At 42.2% G+C, this 23,647-nt stretch overlaps 1 protein-coding gene across 1 annotated transcript in view; it reads left to right on the top strand.

Annotated features, from left to right (window-relative positions):
- Positions 1–23,365, top strand: part of si:dkeyp-14d3.1 (transmembrane protein 132C) — a 123,264-nt gene extending 99,899 nt beyond the window's left edge. Inside the window, exons 5-9 of the mRNA XM_052068003.1 lie at positions 120–263; positions 11,969–12,177; positions 16,196–16,469; positions 19,031–19,222; positions 21,828–23,365. Of these exons, the coding sequence (XP_051923963.1) occupies positions 120–263; positions 11,969–12,177; positions 16,196–16,469; positions 19,031–19,222; positions 21,828–22,988 (1,980 nt within the window). The 3' untranslated portion in view covers positions 22,989–23,365. The remainder of the gene's footprint in view (positions 1–119; positions 264–11,968; positions 12,178–16,195; positions 16,470–19,030; positions 19,223–21,827) is intronic.
- The last annotated feature ends 282 nt before the right edge of the window (positions 23,366–23,647 follow it).

The following is a 23,647-nucleotide window of genomic DNA, read 5'->3' as shown; positions in this document are numbered from 1 at the left end:
AACAAGCAACAGTATTCAGCCTGTTCTTAATGATTCTCACTTCCTGATACTGTTCGATTCCAGATTCGACAAATGTTTTCCTCTTACTGTGCTGATTATGATTTGGTTTCCTTCCATAGAATACTGATATTTTAAACACAGCAGTCCTGACCGGAAAGACTGTTGCTGTTCCTGTGAAGGTGGTAACCATCGGAATAGACGCTTCCGTTACTGATGTCTCTGAAGCAGTGGAGTGTCGCACCACAGATGAAGACGTGGTCAAGGTTAGTGGTATTGTACTCATTACTTTCAAAATAAAATATTACTTTTCTCCCTGAATCAAAGACTCATGAGACTTACAACACCATAGTTCTGAAATGTCCATTTTGTTTGGAAGATTGTTGTGTCGTATAGGGCACAATGGCGGTCCTCCTTTACTCGAGGTATTTTGTCGTTTGAGTTTATACTTATTCTGTCCTATGTGTTTGATGTTTTTTTCTTCCATCAAATGTCAATTATACAAAAAGACTCACATTAATTGTTTATTTTTTAAATTTCCTCCAATCAAATACATGTAACCAGACAGAGTTGGCAATGACTGTATTTATAAGGACTTGACTTGGAGTCGGAGTTTCAAATATTGCTGCAAAACATATAGTGGAATCTCCAATGTCAAACAATACTTTGTGAGTAGCAACGGCATTGATAAATGATGTAGTCTATAAGGTGTTATTATTAGAGAAACTATATCCTGCCCTGTGATATCCGTTTGACGTCTGTAAGTGAATGTATAGACGTTTTGAAATTTTGGTAAGGGGAAACATAAGACCACCTCTCTTATGAAATATACAGTTCAAAAAATATGCTCACTTACCCATATCGTTGATGACCCACACAAACCCACACGGCATGCATCGGCCGGAACAATGCAAGGTCTTCTAGATACTAGCCTGCTTCCCGAGCACTGTTGTAATACCTCTGAAGACCCCGCTCCAATGTTTCTAGAACTAAATACATTTTATATGAACAAGTGAAAGTAAACAAAAGCACACTGGAGTCTAACACAACTTATGTTCACTAACTTGTCACTGTCAAATTCAGCTCAGAAAGCGTCAAAAACAAATGTGTTCATTCTCTGACAATTACCAATGATGATGCCTTAAAGCAGAGAAATAAACATGATTTGACATCCATAAATATGTCGCAGATGCATTGATTTCTATGTTTAGCGAGGCTGTATAAATTATTCTGAAAGTCTAAACAAACACCTGGAAACTACATGAAAGAGTGTTTGATATTCACAGCTGACAGCTTGTTCCATTTGTCTCATATTTTTAGAGGGCCTCTCAAACCTGGGTCACAAGATTTCGAAAACACAACGCATCCCTTATAACTGAGGAAAGTTGAGCCTCCAATCAGCAGCTTTGTTTCCGTAGATTCCCACAAACTCTTGAATAATCTATGCGAAACAGTGCCGGGTCTGTGTTTCCGGTGAGAGAAGTGGTTAGGAGGTTGCACAGTAGCATCTTGATGTGCCACCCTGCTGTGCAAAAAGCTTCTTCCACTTTAGTTGTCGTGTTTGCAACTGTCGGTCTTAGAATGGACGGCCTGATGAGGCAGATCAGGTTCAAGTAATGCTCTTTAAAAAGCTATGATTGCACAAAGTCAAAAAGAAGGATATTTTGTCACTTGGATCCACTTCATCATGCGATATGGGAATTTGAATTGTGAAGGGGAGCTCCGCCGGGAAATTAAATTGTCGGCAAAGTTGTTGAAAAGGAAAAAGTTGCAGCTCCGCTTGTGGGATCTTGGGTCAGAGCATCCAGCCTGCACGCTCATTGCTCTCAGTGAATGGAAACACACAGTGACATTAAACCTGAATAATGAATCACTGTGCACAGAAAATGATGCGCTCACTTGTGGCCTTATGAGTATAGTGAATTTGAAAAAGGAAAGGTCACCCGGGGTCGCATTTTCTTTCCTTTTAACCTATGTAGAGTTTTGTCTTGCTTTCCCTTAAATCTTGTCTGACGTGAAGACTATAATAATGCTCCGGCCTCATTATTTAGCACGAACACTTCTCTTTTCAAATTTATAGTTTTGGCAGCTCAAAGACCGACTGTATAAACTGCTGCATCTGGCCTGTCGCTCGCATAAGCAGCCTTAGATCTAAAGGACAAGTGTGATGATACTCTGTCGAGTGGCTCAAAACTCTGTTTTTCTTCATGCCTTTTCATTGTTTGTTGTCATTTGTGTGGTGCAAGCAAAGAAAAAAAATCAGTAATCTGCGGATTGAGCTGCGCAGGTCAGCATACAGTGTCAGTTTGTCATGTAATGTAAGTTTTTAGCGCTTATATCGTCTGAAAATGAACTCTCAAGTGATCCCCACAGCTCAAAGGAAGAGCCTTTCACCTGAGTGATCAGAATTTTGAGTTCACTGTTTCCACTTTCCTACCACTCCATTTGCCACTTGTTGAAGAAGACTCACTTTTGTTGAAACAGACACACTTGTGTTTGAGAGGAGCAATACTTTTCATGGACAATATTTCAAGGTTCCATTTTGTGCAGCGTACAAATGTCTTCTATGCCATGCTATTATTTCAATTTGCTGTGATCACTATTGCTGCAATGCAAAGATTCTTCACATTTCTCCTTGTCTTCCCTACGTCTTTGTCATAATGCGACTTAACAGAAGCGTTGTTTTTTTTTTTTTTGCCGCCATGGAGTCGATGCTTAATGACGTATACTATGTAGACACTGGATGTCGGGTTGCCACCTTTCAGATCTGGAAATTAAGGGACACTCCTCACGGTGTCGCGGCAAAACCACGTGGGTGAAAAAAAAATTGAGGGTTTGTCTCCAAAAAATCCTGAAATGCATAGAATCACACCAAAACAAAAAGCCTGATTTGATTTAATTGACTTTATTTAACATGTCAAATTAGCCTCTGGGGACACTTGGTGGTCAATAGGGAAGGAAAAGTCAAAAAAACATTTACACGTACTACACTACAATTGAAAGTGCTGCATTAGCATTGAACATGATTTATTTTCATGGATTGAAATAGCTTGAACCTGAGCTTAGCCTATAGGCTTTAAAAAGTGCTGCAAATTAAAGATTTATACTTTAACATTTTTAACAATTATGAAATACTTAATAGCCTGAATTTGAGCATATAGAACTGGCGTACTGTATTGCATACATATAAAGCACTGTAAATTAAACCAAGCCTGTATGGGGACTTTCATGTTTTACAAAGTGGTGTGTGGAGGAGTAGGGTCGGCTGAGAAAAATGTATTTCAAAAAAATTCTAACAGGAGTATAATGGTAAATACAAACTGAAACAAAGTCCTGAAAAACCACAGGAAACCAAAGTAACAAAAAAACTACGCCACAAACAAAAACATGACAGGAGCTCCCAGACACACCTAACGATCCACTAAAGACTGACTGAAATCAGGGAACTAAATACAAGCAAAGTGATGAGACAACGAAAAATACTTGGACAAGACACTAAGGGTTGAGGGACCTGATTGGTTAAACACAAAAGGGACGGCTGACGACAAGAACAAGTGGAGACAAAAAGGACACCTGAAGGAACAAAACCAAATGTAATCTAAACAAACATTTAACTTTTACTGAAAGAGAACAAGACATAAATTAAATAGCCTCTAAAGTGCTGTCAATGCAACAACTGTGGACACCTTTACTTTAAGATGAAGAAAAAAAAAGAAACGCTTGTAAACGTGTATGTATACATGTTCAAGGCTGAGTAGGCTGAACTAGGGTGCACTTGAGCATACGGCATTACACGCACATACTGTAGAATGCTGGAACAGATGTAACAAAGCCTGTCTGGCAACACTTTTACTTTAATAAAGATAACTATAATAAAAACAAACATGTGTGAACCCAAATGAATAGATGAAAAAAAATGGGAAAAAGTGCAAAACAATCCTCTTCCTTAACCCCATTTGTGTGATCATTGTTGCTAAATCAGGACTAACCCGTCAACAGCTTTCCCTCTCTTCCTCACTGTGCTACTTACAAGAGCACTTCGAAAACTCCGAACGGGAGAGCTCAAAGTTGAGAGTGATCAGGAGATCATTTCTCGTCGATATTTTTGTTACTGTTTCCTCTATTGAGGACATGGTGGAGTCTCAGGAGTATCTGCTGTAGTCAACACTTTTCAAACACGTGCCACAGCTTGGTGTTTCGTGTGTGGTACAGAGGATTTGGCACAGAGCGGAGGAGAACACACCAGATGCAGGCTATTCTTGTGGGTCCTAGGTAGATCCTGCATATAGAACAATGCTTTTTTAATTTGTTCATTATTGTTAAATTCAGCGTTCACGTTTGTGTGTGACAGACACACCGGACAATTTGGAAAATATGGAACAAACCTCGTCCCGTACCGACGCAACATTTAATTCCCAATTAATGGACGATTCTGTATTTTACGGGACAGGTTGACAGCCTTAACTGGATGCAAAGTGAGCGTACGCAAAGTGAGCGCATGTTCAGCAGGCAGTTTGTAAGTTGCAGAGGCTTCTCAAAACAGTCTGCAACAATAAATTCAACAGCGGAACGCAGTGAGGTTGACACCACCGTACAATTTAGTCATTTCTGCCATACTTGATTTTCAGCAAAAATTGTATTCATGGTTTATAATTTTGAAAATCTGGTCACCTTAAATCAGCATGCACTAACGCGAGCGAGCGATAGGTTCCAAATCTCTACTTTTGAGCAAATTCATACCTAATATTGAAATTGCTGTCGAAAACACGTACCCCAAACCTGAAGCAATGTGTTTTTGGGACAGCACTGGCTTCCTCCAAGGATATCAAATTTTGTTTGATGTTTTACCTCTCATAGTTTTGCTAACACAGATCTTAGCATGTGACAGCCATCCTTAGCCAACAATTTATTCTCCTCATTGAGTATTCTGCACTGTGCTCTTGCACTTATCATGACAGGATAGGGGGGGAGTAGCAACAGAACTGAATTATCTCCATTTATCGACTGTCTCACCATGGAATGATGAACATCAAGGCTTACTAAGGAGATACTTTTGTGACCCTTTCCAGCTTCATGCAAATAGATCGTTATTGTAAGATATTCTGAGCACTCTTTTGAGTGACGTATGGTTCACATCTTGCAATGCATCCTGAAAATTGATGAATATTCGTGTGTTTCTTTATTTTTTATTTTATGAAGCAGGGCAGCTTTAACGTACATCTCCTATCTCATTACATTGATTGAACTCTAGCTGACAACTAACTGACTGATTTGTGCTCTGAGTCTGCACTGTGAATGTTTCATGGGGTGTACCGCAAAACAAAAACTTGTAATTGTTTTTTCGTTTAAGCTGTTTGTGTTAGTCAAATGCTGTGTCTTAGATGAAATATACTGTAATAATTCCTCGTCTCACCCCTCGGGTGGTGTCCGTCCCTCATTCAGCTCAGGTCCTCTACCAGAGGCCAGGAAGCTGGAGGGTTCTGCGCAGTATCCTTGCTGTTCCCATCACTGCACATTTCTGGACTGAGATGTCCGATGTTGTTCCAGGGATCTGTTGCAACCACTCATTCAGTTTGGGGGCCAGTGCCCCGAGTGCTCCGACCGCCACAGGCACGACTGTCACCTTTCCTTCCAGGCTCTCTCCAGCTCCTCTCTGAACCCTTGGTATTTCTCGAGTTTCTTGTGTTCCTTCTTTCAGATGTTTCCATCACTTGGGACCGCTACATCCACTACAACGGCCTTCCTCTGCCCTTTATCTATGATCACGATATCTGGTTGGTTCGCCATTACCATCTTGTCAGTCTGGATCTGGAAGTCCCACAGGATCTTCGCTCTGTCATTCTCCACCACCTTCGGAGGTATTTCCCATTTTGACCTTGGGGTTTCCAGTCCATACTCCGCACAGATGTTTCGGTAGACTATGCCACCCACCTGGTTATGGCGTTCCATGTAGGCTTTCCCTGGAAGCATCTTACACCCTGCAGTTATGTGTTGGATCGTCTCAGGTGCCTCTTTGCACAACCTACACCTTGGGTCTTGTCTGGTGTGGTATATCTGGGCCTCAATGGCTCTGGTGCTCAAGGCCTGCTCCTGAGCAGCCAGGATGAGTGCCTCTGTGCTGTCCTTCAGGCCAGCCCTCTCTAGCCACTGATAGGACTTCTTGAGATCGGCCACTTCAGTTATGGTCCGGTGGTATATCCCGTGTAGGGGCTTGTCCTCCCATGATGGTCCCTCTTCCAGCGCCTCATCCTCTGTTCCCCATTGTCTGAGACATTCTCTGAGTACGTCATCCGTTGGAGCCTTCTCCTTGATGTATTCATGGTGCTTGGATGTTTCATCCTGGACAGTGGCTCTCACACTCACTAGTCCCCGGCCTCCTTCCTTTTGGCTTGCATACAGTCTCAGGGTGCTGGATTTGGGATGGGACCCTCCATGCATGGTTAGGAGCTTTTGGGTCTTAATGTCCGTAGTCTGAATCTCTTCCTTTGGCCACCTTATTATTCTTGCAGGGTATTTGATCACTGGCAGGGCATAGCTGTTTATTGCCCGGGTCTTATTCTTGCCATTGAGCTGGCTTCTTAGGACTTGCCTCACTCGCTGGAGATATTTGGCCGTAGCCGCTTTCCTTGTTGCCAGTTCGAGGTTGCCATTGGCTTGTGGTATACCGAGGTACTTGTAGCTGTCCTCAATGTCTGCTATTGTTCCTTCAGGGAGTGAGACCCCTTCAGTACGGACTACCTTTCCTCTCTTAGTCACCACCCGACTACATTTCTCAAGCCCGAATGACATCCCGATGTCGCTGCTGTATATCCTGGTTGTGTGGATCAGGGAGTTTATATATTCATTCATCTTCCGAGCCGCTTGATCCTCACTAGGGTCGCGGGGGGTGCTGGAGCCTATCCCAGCTGTCATCGGGCAGTAGGCGGGGGACACCCTGAATCGGTTGCCAGCCAATCGCAGGGCACACAGAAACGAACAACCATTCGCACTCACACTCATACCAAGGGACAATTTAGAGTGTTCAATCAGCCTGCCACGCATGTTTTTGGAATGTGGGAGGAAACTGGAGCACCCGGAGAAAACCCACGCAGGCCCGGGGAGAACATGCAAACTCCACACAGGGAGGCCGGAGCTGGAATCGAATCCGGTACCTCTGCACTGTGAAGCCGACGTGCTAACCACTGGACTACCGGGCCGCCCCAGAGTTTATATATATATATATATATATATAATCCTTGAAAATGTGAATGAATGAATACAAGTTCCTGATGGGACATCGGTAGGAAAAAATGGGTAAATTAAAGGTCATGTTGGAGTCACTATGTGATATTAATTTTATTTATCACTGATAAATGCAAGTATTGCTAAGGAATACATTTCACTGTAGTTGATTGTGATTTTCTTCTTTCTTCGGCTCCTTAATTCCTGGCATTTCTTCACCAAATAATAGCTAATTTCCACAATTTATACATCATCAAAAAGCCTTTTTTACTTAAAAAATGCATATGTGTAAGTTCTTATACTTGACCCAATTTAGTGATCTCTTTTGTACAGGAAAATCACATGTTATTTGTTTATTTATAAGCATCCATCCAAGTATCCATCCAAAGACAATCCACAGGAGGAACACAGAGTTTCGTTAGCAGACATTATTTTCCCAACAGGCCCCCGTTGGATTAATCCTATTCATTAATATAATAAATAATAAATAAATAATAAAGGATATCTTATCTTATCTTATCTTAACTCTGCCTCTTTTACGTCTTACTCATGCTATTTACAATTGAGTGTTCCCAGTTCAGTTTTGTACTCTAATTGGGTCTATTATTAGCTGTGTAAGGACTCGGCAATTTGCCATAATACTGTATGAAGAGGCTCCAATAGCCATCAAATTTCTGGAATGAACATGCAATACACCTAATGCATTGAAGAGAGCAGTATTGTCAGTGTAGACGAGTCTGAATGGTTAATTTCTTCTGTGAGGGCAAAGAAAGCCTTAGCCCACCTTCATGCTGTCTGGTCCCGTTGTTTCATATGTACCATGAATTGTCTCTGTCTGGTGAGTTGTTAATTTCCTGGGCTGAGTCCAGAGACAGCCCTAATGTGCGCTGTAAGTATTCGCCCATTAACTGCCTAATGTGTCTGATTAATGTGCCAGTGGATCCTCCCGGACATTTGCGGGTCTTTGTGAATTGGAATGGCAGAAACTCAAATTCACACTCACCTTGGGGGATGGGTTAAAGGCACAGTACATACTGTAAATTGTATAGTCCTCACCTGATTTGGAGCTATATTATCAGGAAGCTCAACACATGAAGTGTGTCATGTCAGCTGACGTGTTTTTCACAATGTCTTCTGCTTTGATTATAGACAAGAATAGACAGAAAAAACTGTTTTCATTTTACTGTGGTTGATCTCATATTGCATATTGGTTCTTTGTGCATGTGTGCTCGGTTTCTCCAAAGTCAACAGAGATAGACTCTTGCGCACCCATGAGCTGAAAGTGGGTAGCTCCAAGGAAAATAAATTGAATGCACGTAATGCTGTGGAGCAAGGACACTGCATTGCAAATCACCGGAAATTGCACTTGCGACAAAATGTTTGTTACTATGCAGTAAACTCAAGGAAACGTTTAAATTGCATCCTGTAAGACTCCAAATGTTAATGATTTGATTCTGGTTTGCACTACGTTCTGCTCAGCTCAGCAGTTATACGCTAGTATGTTTGTGTGTAAACACGACCCATCCCCAGACCAAAAACGTAAGGAGGGCCATATAAAATGAATTGGGGCGTGGGGGGATATTATTAATACCCTACACCACCACACAAAAAAACTTGCAACTCACTTGGTAAAACGTCCAAAACTCTTGCACTCTAACATTGACGTTATTTGTCGCTTATAGGCCTGTGCGTGTGTGTGTGTAATACTATTTTCAGTCAGGTTGTGGTCTGCTATTGTCTCCAAGACTGGCTGTTAACCAAACAAATTCACACCATTATTTCTTCATAGTTTTTAATGTCATAGTGATAAACAACTCAATATTAATATTTTACAGCACAAGAATAGCTAATTGTGATGAAATACAAATTACATTTAAAAAAAACAAGTTTCGTTTTACCAAGTGAGGGGACACAAGCATGTTGGTGGGTGGCCAAGGCCCCCCTTATGGCCGGGCATAGGGACAGGTCTGTTGTGAACAATAGCATCGACTGGCCGAGTTCTTGATGTGGGGAGACGGCCTTGTTTGTTTCAAGTGAATAACTTGCAGATATCAAGTCAAGTGGCAGTTAATTAAGAAATTGATCATTTAGGTGATCATTCATGACACAGTAGCCTGGCCAGTAGTTATTCAAGAACTGGGTGACTCAACCTGCAAGGAGAGTCACAGAAAGAACATTATTAAGCGTAAGGTACACTCAGAAGACTGAGCACAGTGAGCGAAAGAGCGGAACAATGATTTGCAATAAGAAGGAGGGGCCCCTTTGACATCTTTATCAGTTCAAACTGTCTCACGCTGGGAGCGCCCAATCTTCTCCATGAGTGGCTGTAGCCAAGGGAGAGATGACCCCCCCCATACCCCACCCCGCCCATTGAATTCTTGAAATCTCTTTCTCGATATTAGATTGCAGTGCTGGGTACTTTACAGCTAATGTTTTGGTCTCGTGGCGACAAGTCAAGAGTGTGCCCAGACTAAAGTCAGCTGGAATAAGTTCCAAGTACCTGCGACCTAAATTAAAAATTACCTTTATCAAAAATAATTGGATAAAAAATAACATTCCTCTTGGGAATTAAAAATGAACATGCATTGATAAATTTTACAGCTGTGTCTAGAATATACTGTGTTTGGTGGCAGCATAATCACCACGGCAAATGTGTTACCATATTTATTTTTGAGTGTCCAACTCATTGTCACTGCAAGCGTTGTACAATTTCAAAAAGACACTGTGACACTTATGTTACTGGAAAATAATCTGTTTCATAAACCATAGCCTTTGGCCTTATTTTTATATATATTTACTCATTCAATTCCCATCATAATATACATTTTATAACTGCTTCAGCTTCATTGTTTGGGTGATGCTATTCATCAGGGTAATAGTAAAGCAAGGCAAGGCAGCTTTATTTATATAGCGCATTTGAAATTTCATTCACAAGGTAACTCAGTTTGCTTCTCATAATTAAATGCACAGCATTTAAACACATATACAGTTCAAACAAAAGACTTCAATGCATTTAAAAGCAAAAAAATAAATATAATGTTTATTTACTTACTAAAATGACGAAAAGAACAGCGCAACAACAAGATTTTGGAAATTTAAAACATTATTGAATCTGAAAGCCATTAATCATTAGTGTAGAAAAAAGAAAAGCATAGTTTTTAACCAGGATTGGGGCTGACTTCACTTCTATCAGCATCTTATTCCACTCGCGTTCAGCATAACAGCTAAATGCTGATTCACCATGTTTACTTTGAAGTCTGGGCTCCACTAGTTGACCTGAGTCTGTGGACCTCGGAGCCCTAGGGTTTATATTCTATTAGCACTTCCTTTATGTATACAGGACTGAAGCCATTCACTGATTTATAGACCAGTAGCAGAACTTTAAAGTCTATTCTACAGCTAACTGGGAGCTAGTGTAGGCACTTAGGACTGATTTCTTTAGCGCGTCGACCTCACAGTGCAGAGGGATCAGGTTCAATTCCAGCTCTGGCCTCCCGGTGTGGAGTTTGCATGTTCTCCCCGAGCCTGCTTTGGTTTTCTCTGGATTTCCTCACACATTCCAAAAACATGCATGACAGGCTGATTGAACACTCTAAATTGTCCCTCGGTGTGAGTGTGAGCACGGATGGTTGTTTGTCTCTGTGTGCCCTGCGATTGATTGGCTGGCAACCGGTTCAGGGTGTCCCTCGCATACTGCCCGAAGACAGCTGGGATAGGCTCTAGCACCCCTGCGACCCTTGTGAGGATAAGCAGAAATGAAATGGATGGATGGGATCATTTCACTTTTATTTCTCTCTTCACAACGGCAAGTTTCAATTCATCATCGGTAATAACATTGGATGTGTTGTGAATATGACCTTGCAACTGATGTGTGATTGTTCCACACTGTAACGTTGATGTGAATGTGTTGGAAACACCAAGCCACCCAATAAAAAGTTTGTTTCCCGGTCACAGAGAGGTAGACAGATGTCTTGCCAAAGTCTCTTGATGAATGGCTGTTTATAGACGGTATCTCACAGTGGAGAAACAGACATCTAATTCAAGTCATAGAAGGTTGCTATTCGAGAAGATCAATGAGGTTGATGGAGCGCCAGAAAACAAGCAATATCTGGTTTTGCCTCGTTGATTAATTACCTTTCTAAGAGCTAGCGCTTTAAAAAAATTTTTGGATAGCCCATAAGGCTTTTCGTGTTATTTGTTTGTAGTGCTTCCAAGGCTTTATCATAAAGCTTTTAAAAAGGGGGGAACATTGTGGGCATCCTTTAAACTTTGGTGCAAGTGAAAAAGATGCCAAGATACAGTTAAAACACAATATGCCAAGGCAGTAAAGAGTAGTATCATTCTATAGCAAATAACTGTACTAGTCATTCTTTTGTAAAGCAATTTATGAAACAGATGGCTTTGAGTTTGTTCATTTTATCAAGAGACAACTGTTCTCCTTTTACCAGTTCCCATCTGTTGGTACCTCTTTTAGCCGTAAGCAGAACTTTAAAAGAAGAGTTTTTTTTCCCCTTGAGGTTCAAAGATGTCCTTGCTGGCCTCCCTTTTTTTTCAACTAAGAGTAGAGCATATAGAGGACCTTTCATCTTGTTCAAAGTAGGTACGCTCATGAGTGCTCACTGCTCAGGAGTTTAAAGGCTTACTAAGTCAACTTGGAGGGTGTAATGACCACACTGTTAAGAGTTTCCTTCACTGTTAGTGCAAAAGCTGAACTTCACTCTTCTTCTACTCTACTCCTCTTCCTCTGTAGGTGTCGGAGAGATGTGACTATGTTTTTGTAAATGGCAAAGAGATGAAGGGCAAAGTGAAGATGGCGGTGATCTTTACCTACGCCTACCTGAGTGCTCAGCTGGAGCTCAACGTGTGGATCCCTCGGCTTCCCCTCCAAATTGAAGTGTCTGACACAGAGCTGAGCCAGATCAAAGGGTGGCGGGTGCCCATCATGGCCAGCAGTCCCAGGTAAAGTGCTGCATGATGCTCTTATTAACTGACACTTGTTTGGCCTGCCCCTGAAATGAACTTGATGTGGTGTGTCTTATATCATATTGACTGGGCTACATGGGATTTCGCACATCACATCACCTCAACAGAGGTGGAAGTAAGTCACATATGTGCAAGTCACAAGCAAGTCTCAAATTACTGTGGAAAAGAAAAATCATCTCGAGTCACCACCAAATTTCAAGCAAATTGAGTCAAGTTGTCGCATATGGGTCAAGCAAGTCAAACGTCAAGTCAGATAATTTAGCTCAGTCAAAACAACTATTATACAGTGATAATACAATGTTTTTTTAATTTCCTCTAATGCTAACACCAAACCGCCTGTTTTTACCTTAAAAAGTTTAACAACTGAATTTATGATTGAAGGATTTTATTGCACTTAATTGTTTTTAAGTTGCATTTCAAACACAATTAAACTTTATTTCAACCGAATTACCATACCATTTACCATTTCTTTTTTTTTTTCACCATAAATATGACCGAAACTTGGGCTTTCACTCGTACAGTGCTTTTCTACCTTCAAGGTAGTTATAGCACTGAGCACTGTCATTCGTGATGACGCAGCATCAGGACCAACTGGCGTTTCAGGAGCTTTCTCAACGTACATTTACAACTTAAATGAATTGCAACAATTTATTTCCAACAATGCATTATCTTCATTTCCTAGCTTGTCTCTTGGCTGCACTTGGCTCTTTTTTTTTGCGTGTGTGTTGAGTCGTTTATTTTGGGGTTGTGGTGGGAGATGCGGATGCCGAAGGGGATAGGGGTTGGTTGTAGGGGTTTGCTGATGTATATTCCCCATTGTTTAACCATTGGGGGCTGCCAAATGGCTTACAGCCACAGACTGGTGGTTCACATCCCATTAGGTCACAGAAGGCTTGGAAAAACTAGCCTATTGTCAGACAGCAATGATTGCTTTTATTACCGCTGACATTTCTACCGCCGTTTGAATTATGGCAGGTGTGGATGACTGATGAGCATTGTCCCTTCCCACTGACACCTCCAGGCAGATCCGAAAATGGCTGACCAGTGCAATTCAGCTTGCCAGACAGCCAGTTTAAGGTGGCCTGTCATCGCACCTCTCAGTCATGAGCTGAATTGACGTCAGATTTCTCCAATTGGGGCTCATCACCAGCAGCATCTGCCAACACCTCCACTCTTAACTCTTGACGAATTGCATCAAGTGATGGAAAAACTATTAAGTCTACCTTGCCCTAATTACATTTGGAAAACGGTGAACTTGGGAGTCCTCCTGCACATCGGTGTGTGAATTACTTGTGCCCCCCTTCTAGTCACAAAAGACGGGAGAAAACCTTGCGATTGACTGGCGACTAGTCCAGGGTGTTCCCTGCCACTCGCCCAAAGTCAGCAGGGATAGGCTTCAGCTTACCCATGACAATAATGAGGACAAGTGGTATAGAAAATGGAGCGAAGGATGAAAGTAAAGGATTCCCATAAGTGTGCTGAATGACTTTATCAATTGGGACAGCTTGGGTGTGTTGTAATTGTTGATGCCAACATAACTGCATGTTTTTTTTGTCCCTTGCCTGTTTTGTTTATCAGGGGGTAACAGACATGACCTTTTAAAGTAGCACTCTGTCTTTTGGAGAGAAAGGCCACTTTTCACACGCTTAGTGAGCCAAGGAGCGTCTGTACTAATTCGAGGAAGTTCTTCTATCAACCAGGCTGGCAAAGTGCACTGAGGGAAAATCAGCGACGTCAGGCACGTTAGTCGGATTGTTGCAAAAGCTCACCACTCTCAGTTTCTGACTGGCACTGCGTGTTTTGCCTCACCCCTTCCCTCCCTAATCCTTGTCAAAATGGAGACAAGATAAGCCCTTGCAGACGACAAACTTGTGTCGGAGCAGCACTCGGGCATACCACTTCTTAAAAATGGTTGTATTGAGTTTTTTCCTTGCTTCATACCATTAAAATAAAATGTACGGTACTTGTTTTTCGTATTTTAGGTCTTATTTTCTCATCTGATCACATCTTTTTCATTTCAATTCAAACAAAATGAGTCCCAACTGAATAACAATCACCAAATAAAGATGTATTTTGTCAACAACAACAACTATGAAATTAAAACTGTACTGATTAAAAAAAAAAAAACGTTGAATTTACTGATTGGCTGGCAACCTGTTCAGGATGTGCCCCGCCTACTGCCCGAACACAGCTAGAATAAACTCCGGTATGCCTGCGACACTTGTAGCGATAGGCGGATCAGATGATGGATGGAGGGATGGATGGAGGAATTTACCCAATTTCAATTTGTCAAGTGGTCGCATGAATTAAGATCATCTGGATCCAGGTCCATTTTGAAAGTAGACTACTGCTCCACTTAAAAACGTATTTTGATCCAGATATTGCTGAAATAAAATTGAGTTTCAGCGTAGAAAATGGGTAAGACTGCTCTCTGAACCAGGTTGGCTATCACGCAGAGTAGTATCTCTCTTTAGTTTAAGTTTAAAATGGCAACTTGTTTGCCCCTTTCTTGTCTCATAATAATGTTGTCTGTCTGTTTCAAATTGTACAAAGTTAAATGGAGGTAGCCTATGTAAATCAGTTTTTAAAAAAAAGCCCCTTTCAGTTGAAAAAACAGCACGATATAATGAAAGGAGAAAAACAAATTATAGCCCTGCCTTGAATATAGGAACCGTATTCCTTTTTTTGTGAGGAAATATACATAAAAGTCACAAGTGGGAGATTTAGCGTTCATGAATATGCAATAAACGTGTCATACAAGGCCTGCTTAGAGACAACAGATCTGCTATTTTAAGCTAAAGCAACAAGCATCTCTAATTCAGTGTTAGAAATTGTAACCCTGAGACAACTCAAAAGTGTTTTGCAAAGAGGCAACAGCTGCTTGACAAACCAATTTACTGCACTGACACGTCCCGGCTCCAGATCAGAAGACCATGCGTTTCTCCTTTGCTTCTTGTTCCATTGATGTTTCATTGATATGACAGAGTTGACTAAATTTTATAGCATTGAAATGTCTTGTTTAGCTTGAAAAGGTAATCAGAATTTGGCCTCGCTCTTCAACTCCAGGTGCCTTTGGGAGCATCGGTTTCAACCATGAGGTCAAATTGGCTCAGGTCTGGGCGTTCGGTAAATTCAAAAGCATTTGATCTCTCTACTATGCAAAAATGTTACGTTATAGTCATAGTGTGAGTTGACCTGCCTCTCTACTGGATCACTTGCTGCTCTTGAACCTTAATGGATGTGAAATTATTCCCACTTTCTATTATCCACGGTGGCTGTCTGTCATTCATGTGCATGGAAAATGTGTCCAGTAAAGTAGCTATTAGGTCTTCGACTCCAAATCTGACAAAGGTTGCTGCTTTGACTCAGAGCAGCTAACACACACAGGGTCTTCACCTTATTAGAATGTTAGTTTCTACAGTATATGATGCACATGTGTAAATAGATAATTAACATAACTGAACAAATATCTGGCTTCGTAAATGAATGGCAAAGCAGTTTTGTGATTCCACAAACCGAGACTGAAGGTCTGTTACAGCTGTTATCCTCCCAGATCATTTTTTTAATTGATGAAAAAAATAAAAGCCAGAAAATCAAAAGTTGAACATCAGTGAAATTAAGAGGAGGCGAAGGAGCGATGGTGAGGAAGAACAATGCTCAGCACGCATTGCGTTGATCCTCCCACAGTTTTGAAAACATTTCCTGATCTTCATCATCCCGCTGTAAGTTTGCCTACTCTGTGTGTGAACGTTTGTCAGTTGTCATTGAAATGTGCCAAAAAAGCCATGCAACAAAGCAGATATATCTCCCTCAGCCCCTGCCGTCGTATCAAACACAGTTCTTGAATGTCACCATATCTGTCATAGAGAGTAAATTTAATCACCTGAACATTTCGAAGTTAGCACCCATCTCAGGGGAACGCCTTGTCCAAGTATCGTCTTGCTAAGCCTGCCACCCGAATTAAGGATTCTGAGTCCTGCTTTGCAATTGCCAGGTCCACACGGGACAGCGAGGATGACGATGATGAAGACAGACGAGGACGAGGCTGCACCCTGCAGTACCAGCATGCCATGGTCAGAGTCCTGACTCAATTTGTTGCTGAATCCGCCGATCCCCGAAGCCAGACCAGCTACATGCTGGGCACCGATTGGCAGGCGGACATTACAGAGTTAGTGTGGGAATTCCTGAAGGTGGACAACCCTCAGATCGCACAGCTGCTGGACAGACGGATACTTATGGGACGCGATGTGGGAATGACCACAATTCAGGTAGGTCATGTCTTCGGAACAAGTAAATAACATGACTATTGTACATTCTAATATCCAAACACAAGAAACTCATTACAGTGCTATATTTGTTTTCAAAATGGTGGGGCACCCAATACCAGGACAGTTTCATACAAGTGATTCTGCTTTATTATAGCACTTAGTGGCAATCCTTGCCGAGGTTAGGGTCACTCGATGGCTAAAATCTGTGTTGTTTTGAGTACTCTCCTGTACAGCGCTCAAACAAGATACTGAACATTTCCAGGCATTCTCTCCTCCTGCTAGTTAATAATTGCTTCTTTGCTCACAGGCCTAATGTGAGTGTGTCCTGAGGCTAGTTTTTTACCGCACTTTTATTTTCAGTTGGTAGCAGACAATACCTCAGAGCAGACATGTCCAGCTCCGGGCCTGAAGGGCGACTGTCCTGCCTATTTTCCATCTCTCTCGGCTGCTACACACCTGATTCAGATGATCAGCTCATCAGCCAGCTCTGAAGCAGCATTAGAACAATCCTGATGATTTGAATCAGGTGTGTTGCTCCTAAGAGAGCTGGAAAACAGGCAGGACAGCGGCCCGCGAGGACCGACTTTGGACACCCCTGCCCCAGATAGACCAAACTAGTTATGCTGTATGTGACGTTTAAATGCAGTCAATGCTATTTTTAAAACAGTATTCAGGGTTTTAGCGACCATGTACTAAAAATGCACGCACAACTCGATTATGGTCTTTTTCTGTTTTTTGAGAATTAAAAATAAATAAATAAATAAAAATCTGGTCGCTGGGATAAACCTGGAAAAAAATGCACTCTCAACATTACAAAGTTGCGCCTAAAAAAATACAAAAACAAAAAAAGACAAACTTAGATTTGCTCTTGGTTTTACTGTTCGGTACTTTCTACCGTCTTTGTTAACGATTAGTTTTACTGTTTATTGTATATAAGATAAGATAAGATATCCTTTATTCGTCCCACACTGGGGAAATTTACAGCCTCCAGCAGCAAGAATGTATGTAGAAAGAAGAAAGAGAAAAAAACAACAAACATCTTTCAATTAAATGCAATATGAACACAAAATGGATAGTTAAATTATATATATATATATATATATATATATATATATATATATATTAGTATATGTTAAATTGCTCCATGTACAGCACTTTGTATGCAGCGATGGCTGTTCGAAAGTGCTCTATAAATACAATTGAATTGAATTGCTTCTGTTTGCCATTCTCATATCCAGTTCTTTCCAAACGAGGAAAGGCCTTTGTTTTTCGAAAGGTGGGTTGTCCATCATCGTTTCAGGCTCTTAGCAAAGCTTGTAATGCCAAAGATAAGAGGTCAGTGTAAGGCCGAAGGAGGGTGCCCGCATTGATTGTGCCAACGATTGCAGTGCAATGTAAATAACTGGCACCTAACTCGTCAGTCATGCTTTCTGCTAGTGTTTTTTTTTTCCCTCAGGTGCTGTCAGAGAGAGTTCTTTTTTTTCCACATATCATTTTGCTCATTTTGCTATTCCTTTCAGGTTGAACTGACAAATATGACCCCCCACCCACTTCCCAAAAAGATTTTTGTTTGTTTACGAGTTCCCACTTTCAGTGAGCTGCTCTGTACTACATGAAATCATCAATCTATTAGCAGTTGTTTTGGTCAGTACTTGCTGATCTCCTATTTGGCGCTTGCAAATTGATGGCAACTGTGTCACATCTCCAAATCAAATATACAAGAGCGGAATCTGTTTCCTCATTTGTGAACTTGTCTCTGTTCTACTTTTGACACGCCAAACACATACAGCAATGAGCATGACGAGTTGACACAAGGGATTGCTTGTGTCACACACCTGCGACTGACAGAAGAGCATTCTTTCATGTGAATATGCATGGAAGAAATAAAGGTTACACTTTAATTACACAACATTCATCATAAACAAAAGTGTGACTGTCTGCTTGTGTTTTGGGGAGAAAGTGTGTCTCTTTTCTGGATTATGAATCAAAGAAATTGATTCCGACCTGCAGGAGGTTTGGAGGTTGGACGGCAGCCAAGCGAGTTGTTGTCTGATCCACACAGCTTGAGAAAACGGATGAAATGAAAAGTAGTTTGGGGGCATCATTTCGGATTTTGCACGGAGGCTTGTGAGCCTTTTATGTGAGATGAAACACTTGGAGAGATATTTTCTTAAATCACCTATAACTCAACTTAATCTGCAGTTTTCAAGGCGGAGACATTTTCACAGCTAAGTGGTCATTGACGTGATGCCGTTACCTTCCATTGCAAGGGATCGCCTGCCAATCAAACAGTGTCTTATTTCTGTTTGGATTTTCATTTGTGGAAGTTTTTACAGGTAATCCTTTTTTTCCCCTGTGTAGCTGTACTTGTTCTTCCTTATGATTTCTCCAGAGAAAGACACAATGTCTGCAACAGGAAATTAAAAAGATTGCGTGAAGAGGCTGTAGAATAGACTGAGACTATTTTACCGAGACACTTTTATGTTATATTTCTATACAGTAAAGGCAAAGGAAAACAATATTTTTTGCACTGGCTGTACTACGTTTCTGTCTTGTGGTAGGTACTGTCTCCTCTGTCAGACTCAATCTTGGCAGAGAGGACCATCACGGTGTTAGACGACAAAGTGACCATCGCAGAGTTGGGGGTCCAGTTAGTCACAGGACTCTCCATGAGTCTGGAGCTCAGTCCAGGAAGCAACAGAGCCATCCTCGCTACCACGACCGCACAAGAGGTTCTGCAGAGCCCCAAACAGGTGAGAACACTGCAAGACAATCACCAAAAATCCACAACAAGTAAGAGTAGTGTTACATGCTGCTTGTCAAGCCCGCCGTATGCATAAGGACTGGGAGGCAAGCGCATGTGTGCAGTGAATATTTTCGGAACAAGGAGTCTTTTACATTTAGAGATGGGACACGGCATGCAGGTGACATTAAAAACCAACGGCGTTCCGAGTATTCTTAAGGAGCCAACGGTGAGAGATGATCTTAACTGAGTGAGGGAGGATCTGTGTGTCATCCCAGCCACCGATGTCACAACTGGCAACATCATCATTTTGCCCAAAATGCGAGCGGAGTCTGAACTCGTAAATTAAGCCGCTGAGACAAACTGCTTTGGTCCATTGTCTCAGCGGTATTTATCATGCGTGCAAGGTAGGAGGACACACTCAATTAATTATTACAGCATCCCCAAAATACACCTTTGGTGCACACTGAACCAATCACCCTATAATCAAGTGTGAATGATGATTGTGCAAAAAAATACTGATTTTAAAGATTATCCTTCCCTGGGCAGTTAAAAACTTTTTTTACTCTGCGAACAATCTGTGGTTCAAGTTTAACAGAAAGCAGTAATTATTGAAACACTTAGTTTTGATAAGCAGGGAATTACAGTGATTATAATGATTATGAGAACGACGGCAAGGCAGGGCGTGATCAGGCTGCAAGTAAGAACAGTGGTGGCATTCACAGAGAAAGATTGTGTGTAAGACTTGTGATACACAAAGTTCTCATTACAAAGTAGTGCACATTTTACTCTTCACCAGTGAAGTAATACAATCACTGGGTGTGAAAAAATACGAACAGACAAGTGGTACTTCATCATAGCCTTGTTAAGCGGATGTGAATTGTGCACCGAGCACACAGTGTGCACCTGAATTCTTTTTTGAAAATAGCATGAAAATGAATGAAGGGGTCTTTTGGAGTCAATGCTGAAAGGAGTCTCTCTTGATGGGATTTGTCTGTGGAACACATTCAATTTGAGGGGTCGCTAAATAATTGAATAAACATGAAGATGTTGTGAATTGGGCAGCACGGTGGGCGACTGGTTAGCACGTCACCCACACACGTGCACAGGATTGTATTCCAGCTTCGGCCTTCATCTGTGGAGTTTGCATGTTCTCCTAGTACCTGCGTGAGTTATCCCCATGTACTCCGGTTTCCTCCCACATTCCAAAAACATGCATGGAAGGTTGATTGAACGCCCCAAATTGTCCCTAGGTGTGAGTGTCTGTGTGCCCTGCGATTGGGTTAGGCTCCAGCACCCTCTGCTACCCTTGTGAGAAGTGGATTCGAAAATGGATGGATGAATGGATTTTGCAAGTGTCTTTTTTTTTAATGAATGATATCTATACTGTGTGTGTTTAATTGAATCACAATAATACAAATGGTTAAAAGTAAAGTTTCCCTGTCTGCGTCAATTAAAACTATGCAACATTATCTTTTCAAAGACTGTTTTTGACAGACGTCCTCGTTAGGATGTCTTTAAATGCAAATCCTTTATAACAGGGGTGTCCAAAGTCGGCCCTCAAGGGCCGCTATCCGGCCTGTTTTCCAGCTCTCCAAGGAGCGACGCACCTGAATCAAATCATCAGGATTGTTCTAATGCTGCGTCAGAGCTGGCTGTTGAGCTGATCATCTGAATCAGGTGTGTTGCGGCCAGGAGAGCTGGAAAAAAGTGGCCCTCCAGGCCCAGACCTGGACATGCTTGCTTTATGAGGCAAGCAGACAATTCCATTTCATGTGTCTAAATTTCAAACAAACAAGGACCGTTGCAAATGTGCACTTGCTGTCTATTTATTTGCTCCAGATATCACAGACCCGCTTGAGTCAAGACCTGAAAGTGACAGTGTGACCAAATGCGTATCCTTGGGCAGATGATAGAAGTGGGAGCTTCATCTGAGTGCATGCAATTGCAACAGCACAGTCTCTGTACCCAAATATGACTTACAGCCCAACTTGGCCCTCAAATCATATTTTGCTTCCCTTTCTCATTTCCCCAAGCTACCATTCATTGTGGGCTCTTTGATCTCCCCATCAAACCTCGTCTCTGAACTACTTCTTCACGTTTCCCGCCACTCTGTACTTCCACTTCAGAGAACATTAAAAGACCATATATATTTTCTTCATCACCAAGTCCTGTGGTTTGAAGTCTAAATGAAACGGATGAGAAGGTGTGAGATGAATTAATATTGCGGGGGCAAGGGGGATTCTATTGTTTCCACACAGCAGTATAATAGCAAAAACAATGCAGTTGGGTGGAACTAAGTGGCAAGAAAATGTGAATCAAAGTCAACACACTCAATGATGTATGTTAGGGGGTAAATGTAAGTAACATGGTGGGTGTAAAATCAATCAAAAACAGGTTGACACATTGTAAGCCGCTTGGTATCTAAATGCCCTCGCCTAAACCTCAGAATCTCATGTTTGTGTACGGGCAAAATAATACTCAACAAGTTATTCACACATTGAGAAGGAAGTCCCAGGTTTGTGAAATGAAGCTGGTAATTGTATTTAGGTACCACATGCATTATGTAGTGCTAAATGCTTTCTCTTTACAGTTGTGTGTTGGTGTTTTCACAGGAGGCCTTGATAAGTGCCTGGTTGCAGTTCAGCGACGGTTCTGTGGCTCCTTTAGACCTGTACAACTCAGACTTTTTCAGCCTGACAGCCACATCCCTGGATGAGGACGTGGTGACGGTGCAGCAGAACCCTTCGTGGAAATGGCCTGTCATTGTGACGGAGGCCGAGGGCCAAGGGCTGCTGGTCAAGGTGGAAATGACTGTTTGCGAGATTTGCCAGAAATTCAAACGGCGTAGTGTCCTGGCGACGGGCAACTGTAACGTCAAGGTGAAGTTTGGTTATAGTGACAGCTCCAGGGGAGGCAGCAACGATTACGGCACCGATGGCGAGGAGATGGAGAACAGAGGAAGGACGGCCTCACCAGACAGAATTGGGCTTGACGCCCACTACTATTACGGCAGCTCAATATCTGACATGGAGCAAGGCAGGGCCACCACTACTGGAAGTGCAATCATGCGCAGACCGGATGGGGATAAACTCTCAGGTGATGGGAGTGAGAGGATGCCGATAGACTTTTCTGACTTCCCTGCTCAAGTGGACCTGCCCCGTGAGCGCAACATGGAAGATGAGCTCATACGGACTGCTCGTGGTCTCACAGATCTGGAAATTGGCATGTACGCCCTCCTGGGAGTCTTCTGCCTCGCTATCCTCGTGTTTCTTATAAACTGCATCTCCTACACGTTAAAATACCGCCACAAAGAGCTGTCCATCGAGGGCCAAGAAAACACGAACCACGCCCACGACTGGGTGTGGCTGGGAAACGAGGTGGAGCTGCTGGAGAGCGAAATCAGCTTGTCGCCCCAGCAGGAGGAGCAGACTTCCATGATAGACTCGAGCAGCGGGCTGGAGGAAGGCAGCCACTTGTTGAACGGGGGCTCGGCGCAGAAGAACATTCAGAGTCAAGTACACCGGGCAGCCGACACAGGCTGCCTGGCCAGAGAAGGCAAGGGAGAATCCCCGACAACTAAAAGGAAGCGAGTACAGTTCACCACATTCACCACCATGCCCTCGGACAGTAGCTACCCGACTGTTAGCACGCTGACCCGATGCCACAACCAGGACATTAAGTGGGTATGTCAGGACGTTGCCCTCGTCGACTCCAAGGAGTTACGCAATTACATGGAGCGGTTAAATGACAGTGCTTTAAAAGAGGTGGCATAATAAACAGATGCAACTCATCACAACTCACCCTTTTGCCTTTCAGGGGAAAGTGGGTCTGGATTTCAAGTGAACGTAGACATTTTGATTGAGAATCATATACAACCTGCCAAAGGCTCAACGACATCAAAGCTTGTCATTTTGCCGCAAATGTAAAGTGGCACATGACAAATACGTCATTGAATGAGGACTCGGTGGTATACATATTTTTTTCCTTTGGTTCCTCAGTTTTTTTGTTATCTCATGACAGGAGTAGTAACTTTCCCAAGTCATGATCTGCTGCCGATAAAGCTGTGAAATTCAGATGGCACGTAGAATTTAAAAGAAACCATAGATGTTCCGTGTTGATGCACATTAAACAGTTTTGCAGCATTGTGTAACATTTTCTCTCAATTTCTCTCATCAAGTTGTTAGTGTTTTAGGAAAATCAAACCTAATGCGTGCATGTTGTTTGGAAGAGCTCAGCACAATATTTTTGCTCCTCATCAACCCCCAAACAAGGCCAAGTGTACAATCACATATGAGGCATTGTATTGTATCTCTGTGTATTGTATTTTCATAACATTTAAGGAATATACAGCAATGTCAAGAGTGTGTTCCAGCTTTTATCGAGTGCGGCGTCCTCAAACATCTCATTTGTGTGGATCACTGTTGCTGTTTTG

This window comes from Hippocampus zosterae, chromosome 6 (genome assembly GCF_025434085.1).
Source record: "Hippocampus zosterae strain Florida chromosome 6, ASM2543408v3, whole genome shotgun sequence".
Lineage (NCBI taxonomy): Eukaryota > Metazoa > Chordata > Actinopteri > Syngnathiformes > Syngnathidae > Hippocampus > Hippocampus zosterae.
The sequence above is the reverse complement of the archived record's forward strand: the minus strand, read 5'-3'. Positions and strand labels throughout refer to the sequence as shown.